This window comes from Cupressus sempervirens, chromosome 9 (assembly GCF_028749045.1).
Source record: "Cupressus sempervirens isolate cs-2001-9-10 chromosome 9, ASM2874904v1, whole genome shotgun sequence".
In the NCBI taxonomy this organism is placed as follows: Eukaryota; Viridiplantae; Streptophyta; class Pinopsida; order Cupressales; family Cupressaceae; genus Cupressus; species Cupressus sempervirens.
This window is the reverse complement of record NC_143126.1, coordinates 257,981,701-258,000,796: the sequence shown is the minus strand read 5'-3', so window position 1 is coordinate 258,000,796 and position 19,096 is coordinate 257,981,701. Positions and strand designations below refer to the sequence as shown.

At 34.6% G+C, this 19,096-nt stretch overlaps 1 protein-coding gene across 1 annotated transcript in view; it reads left to right on the top strand.

Annotated features, from left to right (window-relative positions):
- CYP71 (cyclophilin71) overlaps window positions 1-19,096 on the top strand; it is a 234,559-nt gene that overhangs the window by 138,201 nt on the left and 77,262 nt on the right. The window contains exons 7-8 of the mRNA XM_089799754.1: window positions 7,506-7,613; window positions 7,712-7,888. Coding sequence (XP_089655880.1) covers window positions 7,506-7,613; window positions 7,712-7,888 — 285 coding nt within the window. The remainder of the gene's footprint in view (window positions 1-7,505; window positions 7,614-7,711; window positions 7,889-19,096) is intronic.

Genomic DNA, 19,096 nt, shown 5'->3' with positions numbered 1-19,096 from the left:
TATTTATAGTGATTAAAAACATAGAGCAATGACAAAGCAATATATGGCAAGTAAGTCTCAACAGTTAGGAAACAATGACAACAACACACTCACATACATAGTTAGAATGACCTGACTTGCACAAGTTAAGCATGCAACTTGCCAAGTTGCGAGTCACAACGTATGTATCAGGCTGAGTTAGGTAATTAAAAGATAAATCTTAATTTTTTTAATCTTTTGGTTTTTGACTTGTGTCTTCTTTGGTGCTCTAAAACGTGTCTTGTCATTATTATGCTAAGTTGCTAGTTTGGATTTGGGTACTGATCCGGGTTCAAAATTCGTTCAATTTTTTTTTGGGTTGGGTTTGTATTCGTTTTGGGTTCGTCCATACAAGAATAAATGTTTTTAAATATATGTATATATATGTACATAGATGCAGCAGCAAATAAGCTCCTACACTATTATGCTAATAGTTAAGCAATATAGCAAAATGCACCACCACATCAATGTTTTAGATCAAAAAAAATAACATAATCATTAATAATCAGCCACCATTGATCAAATATCTTCAAAAACCATGAAACAAATCATCATCATTTTGTTGTTGCAAAGTAGAAGCATGAAAAGTAATGCTATAGGCCTATGTAAGGCCAAGGTTGTGATTGTTGCTATATTGTAAGCTTCGCAGATTAACTCTTATGCTGGCTGATTCAAACAAAGCAGCTTTGGATCTAGAATTATCCACAGTAAAGATCTCTTTAGATTTTGTTCAATCTGCAGTTTTCTATACATGTTAGGCTATATGCATGATATATGGTGTATTTCATACATTCCATAATAGATGCATGTCACTTTTATACATCTTGATTCCTCTTCTCAAGTAGCATTTAATTTGAATTAAATATGATTAGTAATTTGAGTCTAATCATGCGCTTGAGTCTAATTTGGTAAGAAATACCTTTTGAAAAAGTAAACAAAAGGGTGCTTTTCAACCAAATCCTCTCAAAAGTCTTTGAAATTCTGTCCGGGTTCCTATGCTGGAAACCAAAGTCGCCCAAAAGTCATCTAAATTCTGCTAGGGTTCCTCTCAAAGAATTCCTTGTAAAATTCAGTCTCTACAGCAGACTTTTGACAGAATTTGACGAGGACCAGACTTTTGAGAGAATTGAACCAGGAATTCCTAGGTCTTGGAGAGAATCTGGTAACTTAGTTATAATGAGAAGAAGAGAGAAGTGTGAGATGGGAAGAAAAATAGGAGTCCATAGGTTTGTGACCAACAAGGAGGAAGAGCTAAAACTCTTCCACAAATCCCAGTGGGGCAACATTGTTGGCTAAAATTTTGGTAAGTCACTAAAGACTATAATTTACAAAATTGTGACTTTAGGCAATGGTATAATGAGATAATTCTGTCCTCTCAGCAATAGGAGAGTTTCCCTTCTTACCACAGGTGGCTTAAATAGAGACTTAATTGAATTTGGTAAAATGGGTGGTTCTCTAAGTCAACTAGTCTTTTTTCAGGAATGATGTACAGAAAAATAACTACTTGAAACTTAACAAAAGGCATCTACTACTATGGTAACATAGGTAGTTCAATGGTTGACTAAAGAATAACTCCTAAGAGAATGATTATGATTATATTTGATAGATTAATAATAAGGGCCCAAAGTCTCTCACGATTAATCTGATTTGATGAAAAATTAGAATATGTAGCAAAGTGCAAAGCCTTTTGCTAACTGTCCTGAATTGAAATAAGATAAATAAAATTAAAGCTCAAAGACCTTAACTTTGAGTATTTGCAACCACTTTCTAACTATAACAATCCCTTTTCTTGAAGCGCAAAGTCATCAAGAAACCAAATTGAATGCTCAAATGATTTAGACAAAGAAACTATAAATTGAATCAAAGATAGATCGATCAATTCAACATAAGAATACACCAATTTATCTCAAGCTTCACATCACAAAGTTTGGGAACACTTGCTTGTTCAATTCATTTCAGAAATTTTGCATCAAGAAACACAAGTTTTTTAGTCACAAGTAAATTCAACATAATCTCCTTGTACAAGACAAAAATGATTATTTACAACGAATTCTCTCCTTTATATAGGAAAAGAAGAGAGAGAAAGGTGGAGTGAAAGGGGGAAACCCTCAACCACACCCTAATGCACTTGCAACTTGATTGCATGAAGCGTTTATAGAGGTACACGTTTGCCTCTATTTACAAAATGTTTTGCTTCTACATGCAATCTGCCATAAACCATATCTATTCCTGAAAAGCATGAAAAATAAGCGCCTAGACACTTAGAAGGAATCTTCATATTGTGTCTACAAATTCTCTGAACTTTTGCGATGATTCTGGTAGAACTGTTGCATCTGGTTCTCCTGTGTGTTGTGCAACGAACATCCACATTTCCAAAAGTAATCATTTACAAAGTGTTCTGCTTCTACATGCAATCTCCCATAGACCATATCTATTCTTAAAATCCATGAAAAATAAATGCCCTAGACACCTAGAAGGAATCTTCATATTGTGTCTACAAATTCTCTGAACTTTGGCAATGATTATGTAGAACTGTTGCATTTGGTTCTCTTGTGTGTTGTGTAATGAACATCTGCATATCCAAAAGTAACGCTGCTACACTCTGCCATCTTGTTCTGTAGACTACCGAGTGAAGTCTTGTAGCTTGTGAGGATATTAGTTATGCTAAAATCAAAGTTTCTGCCCCAAGTTGTAAACGGATAAATTTCACAAACTCTAATAAAAAGCCTTCCTTCTCATCAAGTTTCCCGTTCTTAGTAGTGATTTTGGATGTCAGCTATTGGAAATGTTCATTGACATACGGCCTTAATCTCATAGTTGTTTGACGATTGCATCACCTTTAGTCACTAGACCTTACAACACTCGTTCCCTGTTGGTCATTAGATGCAAATAATTGTAGTACAATTTTATTTAAGAAATGATTGCACAATCGCATAAAACATCTAAGTCAACTTCAATCATGCTCTGTGCATTGAGATCAACGTTAAGGAACTTAAGTTCCTAATGATAAGAAGTGAGGAGTTCCCCAAACTTGACTAAAATGTCCCTTCCTTGCCTAAGTATCTTGTAGCTATCTTGGATCACATTCACACCATAGAAGGAATTCTTGTTGAACGTCGACCGTAGAGGGCATTCTTAGTGAATGTCGGCCATAAAGGGCATTCATAGTGAATGTCGGCCACAAAGGGCAGTCATAGTGAATTTTGGCCGCAAAGGGCATTCATAGTGAGTATCAGCCACAAAGAACATTCTTAGTGAGTGTCGGCCACAGAGAACATTCTTAGTGAGTGTCGGCCACAAAGGGCATTCTTACTGAATGTTGGCCACAAAGAGCATTCTTAGTGAATTTTGGCCACAAAGGGCATTCTTAGTGAATATCAGCCACCAAGGGCATTCTCAACATCATCATGCTTAGTAGAAGACATTCTTGGTGAGTATTAAGACATTCCTGGCTTTTGCATCAAGGAGCAATGAAATGCCTATTAGAGGAGAATAAAGTGCTACAACAAACCAAGATAAGTTTATCTTTTTAAATTGAATAAAATGTTTAAATATTTTCATGTTGATAAGTTTATATTTATGAATGTATTGCAGCTCTAAACTCAAGTTAAAATTACCATTTCAGGATCATCATATTGGATATCGATATAACAGTCACTACTCATAATTGAGGTTTGAGCATCACCTAGATCCAATGAGTGCTAAGTGTTCCATTTATTCTCATGAGAGATGGATTTGTATGAATTAGTACTCATGAAACATGGGTCATTGAGTTTGACTCAAAAACTACACAGTTAAATCCTAATAGCAATATCATAATTTGACTTGTGGAAAAGATCTCCTACTTATCAATTGATGAGCTTAAGGGACTTTCTAATGAATGGTTCATAAGGCACAACACTTGGGTGAATGTTTTGCAAATGGGGTTGCAAGCAGAGTGGGTTTAACCATGGAGGAAACTTTGTAGTTAAGCGTCCTCAAGTTGGAGTAGTACTAGGATGGATGATCTCCCGAGAAGTCCTAATGCTTCACCTCTATGAGCATCACCTTGATCCAATGAGTGCTAAGGGTTCGATTTACTCTCATGAGAGATGGATTCGTGTGAATCACTAATGAAACATGGGTCAATGAGTTTGACTAAAAAACTACATAGTTAAATTTTGAGAGCAATATCATAATTTGACTTGTGGAAATTATCTCCTACTTATCGAGATTAATTATTATTTTTTTTTAGGCAAAGTGGCCCAGGTCACATATATGAGTAGGTGAGAGTGGATCTTAAGGTCTCTTATATGGAGGTCACCCCAATTCACCACTAGACTATGGGTTGGTTCTCAAGATTAATTATTATTATTTGTTGAAATAAATAAATTATTATTTGTTAAGTTCGGGTAAACTCAAACGCAAGACCTCCTAGATAAGAGGCTCACAATTTACTATTGTGTTGTAGGTTGTTGCCTAATAACATGCTATTATTAATATAGTGACATAATAATAATTAACAATATATAGTAATTATATATTAAACAATAATATGTCAGATATTTGAATATAATATTATTAAGATAATATAATTAAATATAAAACTAATTAACAAAGCACTCTATACAAAAGATGCCTCTATTCATTAATTTTCCAAAAGGGGAAACCCATTCACATTATGGAGGAACATGGGAAAGATATACGAAGATGGGGGAAAAGCCCAACAGTCCCTCAACCGTCCCAGGGATGTTAGTGCGCCCCCTGTCCCAAGTCTGTACAAGACTGCAGCAGCAGCTAGAAATGTAGGGCTGATTGGTGTTCCTTTGGCGGATCGTAACCTTGAGGAGTCTAGTAGTTCTAGTGACAAGGAGTTTTCCTTGGGAGATGATTAGAGACTACTGTTCACCACATTTTGACATGTTTTTTGTACTTGTTTTGATATCATGCTACTCATTGTAATCATCTTTATGAGATTTTTCATATAATATAAATCATAATCGTCTATTTGCCAATAATTTGAATATTTAATAGTAATTAGTAAATCAATATTCAATGTTCAAAATGAAAACTTCAATGTTTGATGGTCAAGTATACTATATTCTATACTGGGTGTGTTGCAACTTTGTTATGTTCAAATATTTGGTATCTTTAGTTCTTATAGTGTTATACATCATTTTATAACTAGCATTTCAAGTACTATATGTATAGTATGTTATAGTACTACTACTAAAAAAAAAAAAAAATGAAGCCCGTTTTACCCCGTCCCGGAAATCTGTCTCAACATCCCCAGTACCCGTGTCACACTGCACTTTAGTGTTTCTACCTGTTGAAATTGAAACATCCTTTCACTATCAGATCTGCACTTTGTACTTAAATCAGAGATGCACTTCTCATTCCTCCTTTTTCTAATTATAGAACAAAGACTTATTTCCTTTATCCTTTTTGGATCCCCATTAAAAATGTATCCTTGTCCCTTTTATATCTTCTCATATGAGGGAGGAGTCATGCTTTTTCATTATTTTGCCCTTTTGAAGGAGTGAAATCTCTTGGCCCTTAATTACAATTTAATTATCTTTTATTTTAGAAGATTGTCATCTTTAATATTTTCTTTATTTATTTTGAATGATTATTTCCCTTAAATTAATATTGAATCATTCTATTAAATTACTGTCATCTTTCACTTAGCTGTCTAGAATCTGCAGTTTGATTTAATCAGTAAGGCTGTGATCAATTAACACTGATATCTGGTACATTCCTTCACAGGGGGTATGATGAGAGATGACACAAACATACCCATTCACCTCATGGATGAAACAATCATACATGGCGAGTCTTAACTTTGACCAGAGGCTAATGGACAATATAAACTAATGATTTCACCCCAAAATCATAGTAATGTTGAAAGCATGATATATATTCATGAGTGTTGATATCAAACATCAAATGTTATGACCATAATAGAGTCATTCAAATCCCTGGACATTGTCAACCACACAATACCATAGCATTGATTTGATCTACTCATTACATTCAAATAATAGAAAAACGTAGCCTGTAGCTTAATTTCAACACCATAAACTATAAATCCTTAACATCTCATAGCTAGGATTGCTCAAAGGCTCAAACTGACCAAATATTAACTTCATTTATTACTCAAAAATGAAGCTAATCCCAAACATAGAGGATTCTAATTTCAAACGATAGGATTGAATTCTGTTAAATTCAAAACACTAATATTCATCATTACAAATATCAACTATACATTACTTTTATTACTTTTTGTTGCAATATTAATAAGTCTACTCTAAAGTTAACAAGGTATCTACTTTTATTGAGCAAAGTTTGAATTTTTCGTAGGCTTAAGGAACACAAATTCTACCTTCATCCCAAATTTCTGAGATCAAATTGTGAGCTGTTTGTATGCTATGAAATTAGAAATGATGTGTTGAAGAAATTAACAACTAACCAAGATGTTAAGCAAATGGTGATCTAGGGGTAATTAATATATCATACATGAAATTGTGATATTTGTGTTGAGAATTTGAAGATGGAATGTATAGAGAGAAAAGCTAGAATAATCAAAATAAATGGCATGCAATTGGAAATCTGTGTAGCTATTATCTATTCAAACTAACAACTCTTGCATAATAGTATATAACAAAGGTACATCAGTCTCACCTTGACGATGATCAGAATATACCTTTATAAGATAACATTTCAGTGAGTGCTTAATATGCTTGGAATCAGTACATTTTTGCCAGGTTTTGAGCACGAAACTCAATATTTTATTATATTTAAAATTGTGAAACCATCATATGAAAGGTTGGGATTAGTCGATACTCTGTACAGGGTTTGACTAGAAAATAACCATTGAGCAACTGACAAATCGGAGTACATTGAACTACCAGATTGATTTTAATTCTATCTACATCCCTGCACCTAAAGATTGTTCTATTTTCTCTTGGTTTGTACCATTATTCCACAATGATAACTACAAGCTTTTGATCCCTAAAATCAAGTTGCTATTCCTTGCCTCTCTTTCACTGGGAAAGGTGGTTGAGTGGCCTTGACGTTATGGATAGGGGGTGAACCAAAATGAAGAGTTATAGAATTGCTTATTAATTTTTTTTCATTGTCTTGTCTTATTCACATGTAGTCTATGGATATGTTCTACCATTACACTGACTTGAACCTGTACTAGTTGGAAGTTTTTAAGAATATACAATGTATGCTCACCCAGAGATCCAAAGATCCATACTGTAATATATCTTTAATGCTTTTCAATGAATACTTCTCGGTTTTCTTTTATTCCCATTTTTGGTATTTGTTTGTTGTAACTTGTCTGTCATCAATAAGGTATGCTGTCCCATTAAGTATATATTTCATTTCGATCTTGCTTCTTTTGTGCAACTGTCTCCTCACAATTTTGAAAGGTCATTTCTTATATTAATTTCTGAATTATGGCGAGGTGTTATTTTCTAATTATTTTGTTGTTGTTTATAAAGGTTAGTTCTGATGGCAAACAATTTGTAACCACCTCGCCTGATCGAAGGGTGAGAGTGTTTTGGTTTCTGAGTGGAAAATTACGACGAACATATGATGAGTCCCTTGAGGTATCAACCTTATTGTGAGCATTTGATATCATGTAACATGAGAGGTGTGCGCTTTTTCTGAGGAGGGGGTTTAATCTGTTCTTTTACATTTTTTCTAGGTTGCACAAGATTTACAAAGAAGTGATGCACCATTATATCGCTTGGATGCAATAGATTTTGGACGACGAATGGCTGTAGAGAAGGAGATAGAGAAAACAGAAAATGTACCACAACCAAATGCAGTTTTTGATGAAAGTTGCAACTTTCTGCTCTATGCAACCCTTTTAGGTATAAAGGTAAAGCAATGCGATTATCTTTTGCTTCTTTGTTTTTTTTCCAGTATGCTGTATTTTTTTTTCAAATGAGATTTGTGAACTTTTGAACAATGAGCCAAGGCAGTATTATAAGGAAGCTTGAATCTGAGATAATGTTATTCAACAGCATAGTTACCAGGTTTGGAAAACTGACATAAAGATTTGCATAAATGATTAAGAGTGTTTTAGGCTTCGATAATATCAAAAGATAGATAAATATGTATCTGATCCAAAAAATCTGGACTGAAATTGGACAGATTGAATGTTCCAGAACATCTGGATGAATCTGAATTTGTTAAATATGCTCAATAGTTGTGCTTTTTTCCTCGATACAATTTTAGTTTGGCATTTCCACATAATAGCTTTCTACCTTGCTGTTTGTATTTATATAATTTTCATTGTTTCTAAAAAGACTACATTTGGCATAAATTTTTAGTAAGTATAGCTTTATACTTTCCTGGTATTGCATACTATGTACATTAGGCATCTGAAAAATAAAATGAGCCATGGGGGAAGGCTACAATGATTGGGCAAGGACATAAGAAAATGTTAAAAATAATTTGTTGTTTTTGTGGTTTGGTAGATTTGTTTTTTAGTCCATAGTCCATAGACCATGATTTCTTCTAAAATGGAATTGCACTTATTTCACTAATAAATGTCACAACTTATCTAGGTAGAGGAAAGAAGTATTGAAGGCTGCTATATGTGTCTGTTGTTGAAGTAGTGGAAAAAGTACTGAAGCAATGCCTGTTTGTTGTTGAAGCAACCGAAAATGTATAATAACTGTCTAGCATAGCATATCAAAGCCATTTCTTTAAATTCTCATTGTCATCAATCACATGATTTGAAATAATATCAAGCTAGCAAGCTTTATGACATGCCTCTTTGGTGGTGCTATGATGTATGCTTTGTTTATGCCATATTTGACATGATTTTTATGATCTTTTAATATAAGCCACGATAGGACATCCCAATCTACCATATTCCAGTTTATAATCTAATACTTCTACTCTTGAAGTATTTACACCTGCCATGGAGGCTGCCTTGAACTTTCTTGACCACTTATTTAAAGATCCACTTAAAAACTCCTTTGTGATCTCAAATTTGTCATGATGTGTTTGTATCAGCAGTTTCATGATTGAGACCTATTCCTTTGCAGTGTACGCATGGCTTTCTATACCTAGATTGATCTTGACATTTTCTCTAGCACTTTTCACTGATTCCAAGGATTACTGTTGGAATAGTCTCCGATAGTACGCCAATGATGTTGCTTCTAGTTTATCTTTGAATAATTCTTTTATCAAACTTTTCTTTTCTTGTGCTTCTTCATAAATTTTTTGTTTGTGTTCTAAAATTTTTCATTTTGTTTTTGTAGCAACAGTTCCATGCTAAGTTACAAGGTTCGAATTCAAATTTGAGTTTGTTGATTATAAAGAATTGACATTAAATTTAACTTATATAAAATTCGGCAAGGGTAAAAATTCGGAAAGAATTGACATTAAATTTAAGTTATATAAATTTATTTATTTTTTATTTTAAGCACTATATCCACAAAATTGTCAAAATAGTTTGGCATTGCTAAATAATTTAATTAAATAACTGAACATTATTTTTCAATAAAATAATACTATTATAAATAAGAATATTATATTAATTAGCATAAAATTCAGATGAAGTCCGAAAAGGGTAAAGATTTGCTGAAATTCAAACTTCATAGATGAAATTCGGCATAGCTTGGGACTTAGGTTCCATGATTGATGACTAGTGCTGCAGTGTATGCATGGCTTTCTATATCTAGATTGATCTAGATGTCTTCTGTAGTACTTTTTGCTAATTCCAAAACAACTGTAGGAATTATCTTGTACATTATGCCAACGATCTTGCTTTTAATTTTTCTGTGAATAATTTTTTTATGAAGCTTTTCTTTTCTTGTGTTAATCATAAACTTTTTGTTTTTATTTTGTTATTATCCCTATATTGTCATTCTTGATTTGAAAAACATCAGGCTAAAACTTTCGTTGTTGGTACTTATCTGATCCACCACCTAGGTATCCCATCATTTTGACAACAATTCAAATAAACATGGTTAATATCATCTACATATAGCATATTTAGAAATAGCATATCAGAACTTCTGTATCACATGCTTCAGGCATTATAATATTTTGTAGCTAGTTCGTCCACATGTTTTGCTTTCACAATATCTGTCAAAATAGCTGATCACACTTTTGCATTGGAATCATGAACGTAATTTAGTAGTACGATACAAAAATCTATGCAAAGTAATAGTGATTGGATCTACTGATAGTGGAGACTATTGGAGAGGGACATAACATTGTAATGGTCTAAAGCTAAGTTGCTGATTTGGGTGCGAGAATGTCAGATGCTCAATTTTTTTAGTTGGTGGGGGCGGGGGGGGAGGCGCGTGGGAGGGGGGTTGGATGTGTTTGGATTCACACACACACACACACACACACACACACACACACACACACACACACAGATATATATATCTCATTGATCAAGATAAATATTAAATGCCAATTGATGGTTCACTAATATTCTAAGTTACCAGATTCTCTCCAGCAACCCTCAAAGTCTGGTTCGGTTCTGTCCAAAGTCTGGTCCTTGTCAAATTCTCCCCAAAGTCTCGTAGAGAGCCACAGATTCACTGCAAATTCTGACAGAGGAATCTGGGCAGAATTTGGAGCAAATTTTGAAGAATTCGCTGCCCAGCAGCTGAATCCAAGCTGAATTTGGTCTCAAAACAAATTGTTTTTTACTTTTTTAAGTTTTTTTAAATTTTTGCCTAATTTGGTTTATTCGATCCTCCCAACCCTTGAAGTGACCACTGAAAAGGCCAAAAAAATTGGTTTATATGTCATTTATGCATTTGTGAGTGACGATGAAAACTTTCTTTTAGAAGAAATGCAAATTGACAATTGGTTAGTCCAAATTGATGATTGTAAAGGAATTTCTTTAAAAAAACTATGATATATTATTTGAATCTAGGGCTTCAAATTTGGATCTCAACTTTTGATCTAGCTTGGTTAGAAATCCTCTAACTAATATAAAAAAAAATTCAGATAACTGCACTTATCTTTTGATGATTCCTTACACTCTCAAACTGTTCCTTGATATGGAAATATGTCCCATGCATGTGACCAAGGAAGTGTATGATGTTGTATGCATGGCTAAATGATGCAATTAATATCCTATTATATTGAAACATAGATATGGTGGTGTATTTTCCTCTGTTGCTTTACTATTAGCAGAATGGTGTAGGGACTTATTTTTTGTTGCATATACACACACACACACACATATACATATATTTTAAAAAGATATGTTTTGTTATGGATGAGCCCAAAACAAATCCAAACCCAACCCAAAAAATATTTGGATGAATTTTGGAATTACGAATCTGAATCTCAAACCCACATCCGTACCAGAATCCAAACCGACAACTTCAAATTTATATAACTAATAAGCCATATCATATATGTCTATATTCATAATTCCAATGCAAATCAGAAATTCATCACAATTACAAAATCATAATTTAGCTCTCGATTTAATGCTCATATATCAAGATTCAAGATTCAGTAATCAGAATTATAAGGATTCTTATAAAAATCCTCATCATCTCCAACTGCTGCAAGTTCAAAATCATCTGAACCCAAAGTAGTTCCACTTGCTCTAGATGCACCATGTGTCATGATGTTGTCATCATCATCTATGATTGTAGTACGATCCTGAACCGTTGCATCGAAATTGACACACTTAGGGGCTGCATTCCAAAGCTTGGCTGACCCTTCCTTGTAGTTATCCTCGTTACGTGACAAAAGATGCAAGTTGGTATGAATGTAAACCGAGCTTTTATTGAGCTCAATTGGTTATGCTTCATTGAGTGGATAAAGGAGTATGTATTACAATTTTGTTTAGCAATAGAAGAACTTGCAAATAAAAAACTTACTTGTGAGAGGACCTTGATTGCAGGAGGGTATAGATGCTTAAATGGTTGACCATAGAGGTACCGCCATGTGATAGCTCCCATGTTTTGGTCCTTTGTTGCAATTGGACCAAGTTTTGCTTCTGAGGCAAATAAGCCAAACTCTATCCTAACTTTTTGTGCATTTCATCACCTTTAAAGAGTCTTTGAAATGATTTCTAGCACCCATCAACAACTTCATCTGCATAGGGTGCTACTTTTTCTGACATAGCAAGTATTTCCTCGCTATAGTACCTCAGAGATAGGGCATATGCAAGGAGGTGCAATGGGTTGGTCGTCTTTTCCAAACGATGATGAATGATGCTTTCTACCTTATTGCATAAGGTTTCACATTCTATGGGGGTCACTCTTATGTTTTTTAATAGCAAGTTTTACCTTCTCTACCATTGTGTCCATGCTATCATAGCCAACCCCCAAACAAGGTTTATTAGTATTAGCAAAGCAAAGCATAGTCATGATAGGCTCAACGAAATCCAATACAAATTGTACACGAGTCCACCGTTATCCAAGACCACTGCCTTGACCTTTTGGCCCCTCTCTAAATATGAAGCCTTCCATACACCCCATTGGTTGGAAATAACTATTTCAATGCCCCATGCACCTTGACAAGTCGTCTCATAACAATAGTATGAAAGGCAAATCATGTCTCAACAATTTAAGCATGTTAATAACAATATGTAACTAAATATTGAGCAATGTTATATACAATTTGACAATAGAACATGCCATAAAATTTATTAAAATTAATTAAATTTAATAATTACAATTTACTTTCAACTGCAATTTGGAGAATAATCTAAATATTGATTGTGATATTTGATGGTTTGTCACAAACATCTGTATCTAATCCCCCTCTTGGTATATTTGTTTCACCCAATCTAATTGAATGCCAATTTGTTGCATGACGATGTTAAGGGAGTTTATGGTGCATGGTGTCCAAAAGATATAGTCATACCGGATGGAACCCAAATTTTTGCAAATTTGGGTCTCCATTTCATCATCTTTTCATCTATTTTACTTTATCTCTCACTAAGACCCTCCTTTTGTTTTGTAGATTATGATGTCTAAAGAAGGGCGTAGGAATATGGAAAGCTTGATGTCATTTATTTGCAAATCTTGATGCTTCAAAGGAACACTTAGAGCTACTAGTCTTAGATGGTTTGTATAGGAGATAAAGAGCATGGACTATGTGAGATAGATTTGGGATCACAGGAATTAACAAGGGCAGGATTATCACAAGCTATGATAAACTCTGTTGGCACTGATGATACTATTTTCATTACCGGCTGGATATATCCCCCCCCTTGTCACACAATATCCAGTGTTGAGATAACAACTTCATTGCCAAGAATAGAATTGGAACCTCCTACTTTGACTGTCACTTGATGATTGTGACAAGAATCAACTAAACTAGTGCCAGATTTGAGAAAGATGGAAAGTAGAAGCACAATGCAACCTTGCTAAATGTCGCGGCAGTTCCAGACATAGGGCCTTGTGAGGTTTAACGGAGAAATTCAACTCAGTATACTTGGCAAAGATAGGTGAAAGTTTTTGAACTTTCTTTGACTCCTCCAAAAGGTGACATATAAAATTGAGAAGTCTTGAGCCTTTGAAGGAAGTGCCCATTGAATTGGATGATGAACATGTTTAATCATGAAGTTTTGCTCTACCAAGTGGAGATATTCTATGCCTGACAATAGTGTTCATTCAAGATGTAATAAGTTCAAATTGGTATGAGGGACTTTCTTAACACAATGGTTTTTAAGGTATTGGAGGAATGCGTTAAGCACAGTAAAAAGGATTGATCAGATAGTAGGTTGTTTGCATGTGGTATATGCCTGCACAGATACATGAGCAACAAAACTATATATATGAATAGCAATGTCCCGATGACCTTGTGTTCTAAGATATTTTCACTCCTCAAACGGAAATTGACTCCAAACATTAGAAAGGTCCTTGTTAATGCAACCATTGTGATCCTGAGCATGCCTTGTTTTGATCAAATAACATGTGAAACCTGCATCATGCGGCAACATAAATATATTTTGGATAGAGTTTGAATAATGTAGGTTTTTAAAAATCAAAGGAGTCAAATTCTTGGATGTCATAGCCAAAATTGCAAAATTCGCAAGCCTGGACAGAAATAATACATCAAATTAATATTAATGCGATGACTGAAGAATCTATACATAAAAAAAGAATTATATTGAAAGTTGAAAAGATGCTCAATAATCAAAAGAGAACATATCTGTGTGTTTAATTGATATGAACGGTGAAGGTGCATGCTCAGTTAGACGTCTAAGATGAAAGATACAAACAAAAAGGATATTTGCAGAATATCTTATCTAATGAAGGAGTTCAAATAGTGCCCATGTGAAAAGTAGATGCTATCAAGAAAACCAAGCAACGTGTGTTTGGGTGTTGGAAATCTACGGAAAAACCACTTGTTATCTCTTGTCAATTAATGTTTCATTTAATAATCAACGGCTAATGTTTCTTGGACTTTTTGAATTTGTTGCAAGAACACATACAAAATGAGGATTTGTATGGGATTTTTGGAACTTTCATCGCACTTTTTGAACATTGACCAGACTCCAGGCATGGCCATGCTTTAGAAGTATGAGAAAGTGGAAGTGGTTATACATGACGACATAATCAGATTCGTTGCAAAACCGGTGAATTGTGATTAGGTGCTCTAAAGGGGTGTGTTGTTTTGTTAAGCACCTTTTCATCTTTTTAAATATAAGATGTAAAACACAAGTACACACAATTTTCATAAAATTTCATATTCATAGACAAGGTTTTACGTATCCTATGAGCATTTGATATATTATATTCTTTCATTGGAAACATAATGTATTTTTCAACAAAGCTCGTGGATTTGGATCATGGAGTGCGATTTTTCTATGCTATTTTGAATCTAATTGCATTGGATGGATCATCTGTAAGGAGTGTCTTCATTGCAATTTTAATTCCAGCATAACTAGTAAGCGTATTTATTTTACTTATTTGCATAAATGTTTCAAAGTTAAACTATTATTAAGTTGTGTCATTTATAAATATTTATATTAATTTCTATATACATTTTAAGATCTGGATAAGTGAATTGGATCATTATTGCATTTTAAACTTGATAAACATAGATATTGTGAAATATTTAATTGTTTCCATATTTATATCTAGTTTGTCTCCATATCATAGGAGTTAAAGTGCATTCTAGAGTAGTTTGAAATTGTGTCCTTATAATTGGTCCGTTGTGTTTGGATTATTAATCTGTTTATAGTTTAAGTACATTGAACTTTATAAAGTTGTATGTTTCAACTTATGATATTGACTTTGTTTGCCCATTTAATTAAGTAGTGGTCTTTATATTACTCTTGATTCATAATCCATATGCTAGCAATTGTTTCATATGTTTCCTTTGAAGAATTAATATATTCATTTGTTGCACTAATCTATACTTATTTAATTTTTTTTAATATATTCATTCATTATTTTCGGTTCATAATTTGCAAGTTTAAAAGTTTTTTATAATTCTTGCCATTTAAGAAGTTTTCATTATATTCATATTTTAACCAATCTGCTATAAAGATCTTGGATCTAAGTTGTTGTCTAGGATAAGATGCACCTACCTTGGCAAAGCAAAGCCATAAGCGTAGGGGATTTGGATCGCATCGATGAGTCTCGTTAAGTTGGCTATAAGATGGATATCCCAGCATCGAGTTGGCAAGACTTGTAGGATTCCAATCTGTGGTTTTGGGAACCAACAATACCAACACTCAAGCAAAACATCTGCATCCCTACAATTTTTGGCATTGTTTTTAATCACTTGGACCATATTCTCTCTATCCACCATCTCTATGGCCTCAATGAGAGTTCTGGAAACGAATTGTGCATCTTTGATTTCTCCTTCACAATTGATTGCCGTAAAAAACATTGACCCTTTGGGGTATACTGCAATAACTTAAACTAATGACCTTTCTTTTGTATCTTTCTATCCATTAGAAACAATAGTCCATGAATTTCTAATTGGTTGAAGTGATATTTCTATAAAAGTCCTCTCTATTTGCAATAGGGTGGTGCACACCTTTTCATACACAGGACTTGTGTAATCAGCTAGTGATTTATTGATGGCTGCCACCATCTCCTTCTTAAATGGTGATCTCACCATGTTGAAAGGAAAACTATTAGCATAGAGGCAATGTGCAATGCCTTAATCAACAAGCTCCCTTGCCTCCATTTTAGATGCCATGTCCAATGGATGTCTTTCGTGGGCAAGGTAATTTTTACTTCTTCCTCTTCCACTTCTAATACAAGTTCTTGCAAGAATGGATGTTTGGAGGATACTACTGGTTTAGTGAGCAATTGCATTATTTTCATTCTTCATGGAGGTTGATAAGAAGTTTGTTTTGATCTTCTAACAAATTAATTGGCCTCTTCTTGTTCTTTTATAAATCTTTCTCTGTGTGCATTAGACATCCCCATCTCATCTTTGCTTCCTTTCTACATTCCCATTCCTTTACCAAAATGACCTATAAAATGAAGTTTGACCTGAGAATATGAACTATTGAATGGTTTACTATATTCACATGCAGTAGATTTCTAAAGATGATCCTCCTTGCCCTCTGTCATGTCCCCTTCTCAACACTAGAAATTTGGGCGCCAATTTAATCTATCTCTACATCCAGATAGATTAATAAATTTTTTTAACAAGATGCCTACCAGTTACAATGGGAATTTAATTTAATTTATTCACAAACTTTATTAAAGCAAGTGGAATTAAGTCATTTTAATGTTATAAAGTTATTTACTTTATAAAATGACTTTAAGTGACTACAGGACGAAAATGGAGTTTAGTCCCACATTCTTTGTTCCTCGTGTTTTTCCACACTTCGAGGCTATAAAGGAGAGTTTGCATTGGGATTAACAACACATGAGAATTTATGAATTTGATATTCGAAAAACTTCTGGTTGCTTGAATGTGACTGGTTATTTCTCAAGGACGCGACCCCCTTGGGATTCGCGTAGAGGTTCGACGTAGCCCCAATGTCTCGCTTAGAGGTGAAGTCATCCAGATTTCACTAGTGGTTATCAAGGAAAGTATTTCAGTTTGCTTAGCATACAATAATGGCGATATGAGGATTGTATACCATCAACATGGCATTACTTATAACAAAGAATGTAGAATGCTTATCTGCATTGTGCAAGGAGAGTTAGCAGCGTTTAGTACCAAGGAGACGGGAGAAGATCGTGCATCCAGTTTTGCATAAGGGAGTGAGGTTCACGTGAAATATATGCGGGCTATTAGGAGGGAGTGTCTGTAGGTTTGAACAGACGGCATTGGGTTTGTAGTGGCGTCACAACATTCCAGTAGTATAGAGGGTGTGTGGCTTTTCAGACATGGCAACCATCTTTGGTCAAACTCACTGCAGCCTTCCAGTCATGCCCAAGCAGGTCGGGTTGTTTGCACGGAGAGGCAAAAGCTTGTAACGCATAGTAATTACCCTGCACGTAACATTCAAACGCCTAGCTACCATCACCTTGCTTGCGGGGATAGGAGTAACAGTTTACAAGGAAGGAGTATGCGTATTGAGTTTGTAGGAGCATTCAGGGGAAGTCTTGAAACAAGTGTCGGGTTGTTGGATTATCATACATTATGATAGTTATAAATCATTTGCATTTTGTATTAGCTTGTGATCAGGGGTATTATATGTTGTTGTAAATTCACATAAGGAACTGTCCATTGTTAATGAATGTTAGCCAACTGTTTGTCAAAATGCAATGCCTGCAACTAGTTCATGGGAGTATGTGTTCGGATGTATAACCAACTGTTTTGCTGAGATTTTGAGCATCTTTGGTATCTAATGCGAGTAAACAGCATTTCTACTCTTTTAGTTGAATATGCAGCATTTACTTCATGTATTACAGTGGTACTGAGACAATAATAGTTTGCTAGAAAACCATTTGACAAAATTCCTCCTAATTAAAACACACAACAACATAATCATCCATTTGGGTATAGATTATTATAGTGGTATTAGAGCCACAAGACCTGCCATCTTGTGGGAAATAATTAATATTCTTTGCAGAACATTATCATCCTAAAATGACAGCCAGAAATGAGTAGAAGATTTCATAAATTCAGTCACCTACAGCTGGAACAAGCAGATTCCTTAGTATAAATTGATATTGAAGATAGTTTTTCGGTTGATGAGGAAATAATTTTGGAAACAGGTGCACAAGCTGATATTACTCAACAGGTCGAATGTTTGGGACAGGTTGAACCAAAAAACAATATTCAAATGACACATAATGGAGATGAATAGGATAGGGAAGTATGGGAAACTTTACGGGCTATCAGAGATGGACAAAACAACATTGCAAATACTATTCAGTAGTTAGCAGGTACTATGCAGCAGTTGCTTCAAGTCCAAAGAAGGGCTCCTAGTCATCATAGTGGAGGTGGAAGTATAGCTGGGTCTTCCTGAGCAGCTAGAGCTCCCGCACATAACACGAACAAACCTCTGATGCTAGTTTTTAATACTGAAGAAGAGGAAGTTGTACCACCTGCAGCCCCAAATTTGTTACCAGATAATGTTATGGCAACATTTGATGAGTAGGATTTGTTTCCGGATCAAGTCAAACAAAATCTAACCTTCGTACAATATTTAAATCAGAAAAGAGAGGCTGATATGCAGCAGCAAAAACGGAGACCAAGAGTGCCTAATAGGGATTTAAAACATGTTATGAAAAAACTTACTCTCCCCACCTTTGATGGTAGTGGTCAGACTTCCGCTAGAGCTTGGATACACAAGTTGGACACTTATTTGACACTTAAGCCCATGGCTAAAGCGGAAGCTATTAAATTTGCGACTATGCACCTAGAGGGAGGTGCATATGGTTGGTGGCATCATGGATTGCTCACACAAAATCATGGACTTATAACTTCATACGAGACTTTCAGCTCTAAGCGGATCACCCGCTTTGACAGGAAGGATGTTGAAGTATATTACAGGGATTTGGCTTAGTTACGTCAGAGTGGATCATTAGTTAAGTACATTGATGAATTTCAACATATATCAATTATGGTGCCAAACATGACAGAACAGCGAAAAGTGATGCTATTCATAGAGGGATTACAGGATAGATTTAGGGGTTTGGTTAAGGTTCTTAAACCA